This window comes from Capsicum annuum, unplaced genomic scaffold (genome assembly GCF_002878395.1).
Source record: "Capsicum annuum cultivar UCD-10X-F1 unplaced genomic scaffold, UCD10Xv1.1 ctg65911, whole genome shotgun sequence".
Taxonomy (NCBI): Eukaryota; Viridiplantae; Streptophyta; class Magnoliopsida; order Solanales; family Solanaceae; genus Capsicum; species Capsicum annuum.
The window spans coordinates 17,164-23,580 of NW_025875208.1; the positions used below are offsets into that span (position 1 = coordinate 17,164).

Genomic DNA, 6,417 nt, shown 5'->3' on the forward strand with positions numbered 1-6,417 from the left:
TTTTCTAACACTTTTGACATGTATTTTTAGTATTTTTTTCTTTCTAAAAGTTCATGCAATAAAATACCACCATTTAAAATGAAACTGTTATGATTCGGACAGAATAAACAAATCACAAGTAAAAGAAAATAAGAACAACACACAAATTTACGTGAAAATCCTTGTGGGAAAAACTACGAGTAGAGACAAAGGGGGTTTCACTATAATGGAAAGAGAGTATAATGTGGAGAAAGCTGGATTTTCTTAATAACGAAAAGAACCCACTAAATTGCACTTATATAGTACGTGCATAAAAATAGGTCCTAGGCCCCAAACATAAAAGTCCATACCGCGCGGGATAGGCTGCGGGCCGATCCCATTGAAAATCACAAACATAGATCGCACCACGAAACTTTCAGCCCCGGACCAATAGCGATCACAACTCTAACAGAAACAAATAAAATGCCACCACGTAAATTTGAGAGAACAAATACAACAAAGGTCTCTAGTTACAAGCTAAAGTTTCTCATCCCAAGAAGAAAAATAAAAAATAATTTGCTTCTATTTAACATGACATTTTAACTTTTATATGAATTTAACATAACTCTTAATTTTTATTTAAATTTCATATATTTATTGAGAAATTTACTCACATATAATAAACTTTAGAATCTATAAAATGATAAACAAACAAAGCTAGATGACTTGGTAAGTTGCTCCTAAAGGAACTATAGTTTATAAATTATATAGTACTATTAGATACTTTTGTTCTGATCCCTCGGTAACTCAAACTCACAACCTTAGAGTCTGAAGTGAGGAATATTTACCATCCGAGAAACTCCCTCTTATTCGTAAGCACTGTATTTATATCGTCGAAACTCGAAAATTACATAAACCATTGATGTGAGGAATGGCAAATGGGCCACTAATTAGGCCTTGAGCTATCCATTTATATGCAGCTTCTGTTGGGTGTAAACCATCCCAACTAACAAATGTTGATGGATCATCACAAACATGATCATTTGGTCTACATGGTTGGTTTGGACCTTTTCCACAACAAGCCACAATTGCACTTTTGAATCCTACAAGTTCAATTGTTGAATATATCAATTTTAAAAGGAAAAATAACATAAACATGTCTTAACTTACCATATTTACATAAATTCTCACCCTTACAAAGTAACTATAAACATCCCAACTAATTATGTATCTTCGTTGGATGTATTGGAGAGCTAATTATGTATCTCGACAGACTCAAAATCGAAAAAATGTATCGAAAGCTAATTGTGTATCTTTACAAGGAAAAATATATCTTCGTTGGATGTATTATGTATCTCGACAGGCCCAAAATTGAAAAAGATATATCGGAAGCTAATTATGTATCTTTATAACGAAAAAATATATCTTTGTTGGATGTATCGGGAGCTAATTATGTATCTCGACATACCTAAAATCATGTTTTTTAGTAATTATGCAAAATATTGAAATTTTTTGTAACTAAGCTTCAAACTGTCGAAATTTATGTTGTTTGCCCATTTGAAACTTCCCAATTATGATCTATTTAATCCACAAAAAAAAAGAATCATGAAAATTGAATTTATCTACTTAGAAAAATATGTTAATTTTTCAAACATGTTAAGCTTTTAGATATAACAAACACTCAAATTTGATCTCAGCTGGCAATTAAGCACTCTAACAGTCTAACTTCGAGAGTGCACACCTAGACTCACTAACTTGGTCTCAACTTACAACTCAACACTCCAACTGATTCCCACTGTGCATGTCCCGTGGACATGACCTGATACTGACATGACACATAAATTTTGGAGGAGTCTAGATGACCATTTTAAAAGTTGGAACATCCAAGTGACACAATGAAGACAAATTGAGGTGTCTGGATATGCATGTCTCATGAACACCTGATGTTGATGTTACACATAAATTTTGAAGGTGTCTAGATAACTATTTTATAAGTTGGAGTGTTCAGTTGACACAGTGAAGACATACTGAGGTGTCTAGACGTTCTTTCTCAAAGTTAGAGTGTTACTTGCCAGCCGAGACTAGGTTTAAATATATGTTTATATATATTGCCTTATGTAAACATCTTTTACTCTATTAGCAAAGGTAAACGATTGTGTTAAAAATATAAAGAAATGAGCAACATATTATCCATTCTAAGCCACCTTAAACTTTTAGACGAGATGATTCAAATGAAAGAAGTAACTCACCATATTTTTTAGGAGAAAGGTAAATTTGCATCAATGAATTGTAATAATCTCCATAAATAATTGTGGCATGTGGATGAAGTTGTTGAAGACGATTAAGTTCAACTTGAAGCATCATATTATGGTACTCAGAAAACTCATTTAGCCAATTAATGCAACCAGTTTTTGGATCATAATAATAATCATCATCATAATTAGTACTCATAAAATGATGTAAATAGGCTGGTATACAACCTATTGGTAAATTTCCAGGAACTATAATTGTTTCAGCTCCAAGTTCAATGACTTCCTGCATGGGAAAAGAAGTTTGTGTCAAATTTGCAATTCATGGTTATGGACACAAAGGCTAAATTTGCAATCATGGTTATGGGGAAAGGGTTAAATTTGAAAAATCATGGTGATGGGCAAATCATGGTTCTGGACAAAGGGCTAAATTTGCAAATTATCTTGTTTATGCTTTTTTTTTTATTTCACCGGGCTTGGATCGAGGAAAGCAGGCTTGACAGACCGAGTCTTCATTTGTAGGACTTTGTAGGTCATTGAAAAAAGTGGTTAAATTTGTGAATTATGGTTATGGAGAAAAGGGTCAAATTAGCAAATCATGGTTATGGGGAAAGCGGTCAAATTAGCAAATCATGGTTATGGGAAGAACGGCCAAATTTGCAAATCATGGTTATGGATAAAGGGCTAAGTTTGCAAATTATGGTCATTGGAAGAGTGGTCAAATTTGCAAATCTTGGTTATGGACAAAGGGTTAAATCAGCAAATCATGGTTATGAGGAAAGGGTTAAATTTCCTATTCATGGTTATGGGGAGAAAAGGTTAAATTTACAAATCCTGGTTATGATGAATGGGTTAAATTTGCAAATCTGATTATAGAGGAAAAAAGGTCAAATTACCAAATCATGGTTATGGGAGGAAGGGCCAAATTTGCAAATCATGGTTATGGAGGGCTAAATTTGCAAATTATGGTCATGTAAAAAAGTGGTCAAATTTGCAAATCATGGTAATTGATTAAAGGGTTAAATTAGCAAATCATGCATTATAAAATATTTCAATTAGTCGAATTTAATTTAGTTTTAAAATTCAGTCAAATCGATTATTAAAAAATGAAATATGACAACTAAAAAAAGAAAGGAAGAAGTAGAAGCTTACATTAATAACTTGTCCAATGGTATTAATAACTAGAGGTACCATTGATTGAACCATTTGTGTGGGCGTTCCAAATAAGAAGGGAAAATTATAATCATTTCCACCAATTTCTCCAAATAGAATAAGTGAATTTTTCAGAAAATCCTTGCATTCTGCAAAATAAAATGTTGAATTATTTAAAACACATTTTTACTCATTAAAAAATTCTGAGAAAAAAAATTAGAATTATAATAATAAAAAAAAGGATCAAACTTAGTTATGAATGGGAAGGGCCGGACCATAAGGGCCTATTGTCTACAACCTCACCTTACATTTCTGCAAAGGACTGTTTCCACAGCTTGAACCTGTGACCTCCTAGTTACATATGACAACAACTTCACCAGTCACTCCAAAGCTCGCTTCGTAGATCGATCTTGCCCCCTACCTTGGACTGTAGACTATTTTTGATAGACCATTTGACTCAAGAAAACGATAACGACGTCAACAATAATATATCAATATAGTCTCATTAGTGATAAAATGGCAGTCTGATGCACTAAAACTTTCGCTATGCATGGGGCAGAGCTGGACCACTCGGGTCTATTGTACGCAGCCTCACCTTACATTTCTGCAAAATGTTGTTACCACAACTTGAACTCGTGACCTCCTGTTCCTATATGAAAACAACTTTACCAATTACTCCAAGGCTCATTTTCGTAGATCTTGCCTCCTACCTTGGAATGTAGACTATTTTCAATAGACCATCAACTCAAGAAAATGATAACGACGACAACAACAATATATCAATATAGTCTCATAAGTGATAAAAGGACAAAGGACAGCCTGATGCACTAAAGCTTTCGCTATGCATGAGGAAGAGCTGGACCACAAGGGTCTATTGTACGCAGCCTCCTCTTACATTTCTGCAAAGGGCTATTTCCACAGCTTGAACCAGTGACCTCCTAGTCACATATGGCAACAACTTCATCAGTTAGTCCAAAGCTCGCTTTCGTAGATCGAACTTGCCCCCTACCTTAGAAGGTAGACTATTTCCGATAGGCCCTCGACTCAAGAAAATAAGAGGAACATCCTCAACACTAACAAGGAAAAGGAATTACCTGAGGTTGATTGGCAAAGTGTAGACAACATTTCTCTGAACCATGTCAATTGAGTGCCTAAAGAGACATTAGTTTGAGGGTTGTGAATTCCATTTTCTTCCAAAATTGATTGATTAAGAGCTGTGGCACCAGCAACTGCAAAATTCACCCCTTGTCTAAAATTTATGCTGGTTACATTTTCTCTTCCAATGTATGGAGGAACCAATGGAAGCCCTAAACTCTCAGCTACAATAACAACACAATTATTAATTCAATTAAAAAAGAATCACTTGTTCTGTCATTTCAATTTGTTTGTCTGATTTTAATTTAATACAAAGTTTAGGAAAGTAAAAAAAAGACGTTTGAATTCTGTGATCTTAATAAAATAAAGATATGCTGCATGTACCAAATGTTATTTAATACTGTAATTTTAAACATGTTCACGTGAAAACTTGAAACTATTAGTTGCTACAAAAGAAAAAGAGAGAATCATTTTGAAACGCACAAGTAAGACAAACAAATTAAAATGAGGAGTATTTCTTAAGGGACATGTAAACCCCACCCAAGAAAAAGACATATTATCTAAGACGTGGAGGAAGTACATGCATCTTTAGACTTTATAAAATTCATTTATTTTTAATCATAGAAAAAATGCTAGAAATTCATTCATTTTGAAATGAAGAATGTACATACTTAATATAATCTTTTTTTTTTACAATACTGTAAGTATATATAACTTAACGTACCAATAAAATCGATAATGAGACGGCCATCGGAACATCTACCAGTTGGTTGATGAAAGAAAGTTTCTCCATAGGGTTTCAACCAACACTCTGATTTTTCTGATAAATTGAATATATTTCCAGTATCTGTAAGTGAATCACCAAAACTTATAATAGATTTAAAGCATTTTGCTTCACAAATATTATTATTGTTATTACTTGAAGAGAATAATAATAAGAAGAGGAAAATAATACAAGCAAATGTTGCATTATTCAAATGGAATCTTTCCATTTTTTTATTGTTCTCTTTTTGGTAACTAAGAATTTCCATTTTTATAGTCATTATGAAGTGGTCCAATTTTGAATGTCGAGAAAGATTCACTTAATATAATAAATATACACTTCTATAGAAGACATATGCACAAATATACAAAACATATGCTACTTAATATAATAAATTAATAATATTTAGTAGTAAATTAATAATATATTAGAAGTAAATTTTTAATTTAAACTAAAAAACTAGAAATTCAATTTAAAATTTTAAATCGTTAAATGAAAAAATATAAAAAGCAAGGACTAAGGAGTGAATGAATTTGAGGAATTTTATTGATTGCAAAATGATCCAAAATTTATAATTTAAATGAATGAAAAATCTATAAATTATGCATCATTTTTTCCAACTCATTCACGTTAATATTAATGGGAACTTGCATAGGATAGTCGAAGTAAACGGGGGCAAAATCATGCATTGGACTTGATTCTGTTGAGTTCTCCCGTGAAGTCATAATTTCTTCAAGTTTCAGCTCGTCGCTCGGCTCCGGTTCCATTCCTCGGTTTCTTATTTCCGCTCTAATCCAATCTCTGAGGCAAACTAGAACATTCATTGCATTGCTTCCCAATGAGTGTCGGTTGTCTCCAAGCTGCTGTCGTCCCTGACTAAAGGCGCTCTCTGATGCAATGGTTGACATTGGAACATTCAAGATATCTCTAGCTAATCTTGAAAGCACAAGATATTGTGTTTCATTACTCCTCCACCAATCCAACGTGTTGATCCGTCGTCTGCGATCCTCTGGTGCCGTCCGAAGATAATATTTCAGCTCTTTCCGATATGTTGATGTGTAAGTTCTCTCATCAACACTGTTCCAACAATTTAAATCATTAACAAATCAGAAAAATCACTATGTGCCGGCCTTTTAGAAGATGATGGCTCCTCGGGAGGATGAGGAACGACAGTTGGAGTGATATTTGTAGGTACGGCTA

General features: G+C 33.4%; 1 protein-coding gene across 2 annotated transcripts; it reads right to left on the reverse strand.

Annotated features, from left to right (window-relative positions):
• Positions 1 to 582: 582 nt before the first annotated feature.
• Positions 583 to 5,464, reverse strand: LOC107869267 (GDSL esterase/lipase At1g28580). 2 transcript variants are annotated; one of them, XM_047404674.1, is made up of 5 exons: positions 5,179 to 5,464; positions 4,454 to 4,678; positions 3,360 to 3,508; positions 2,439 to 2,493; positions 583 to 1,061 (listed from the first exon to the last, which is right to left on the reverse strand). In XM_047404674.1, exons 1-5 carry the CDS (start codon positions 5,444 to 5,446, stop codon positions 844 to 846), a joined length of 915 nt encoding a protein of 304 aa, XP_047260630.1. In that variant the 5' UTR covers positions 5,447 to 5,464; the 3' UTR covers positions 583 to 843. The 2 variants fall into 2 exon arrangements, with proteins under 2 accessions (XP_047260630.1, XP_047260629.1); XM_047404673.1 differs by having other exon boundaries at positions 2,208 to 2,493; positions 5,179 to 5,462.
• Between the last annotated feature and the right edge of the window lie 953 nt (positions 5,465 to 6,417).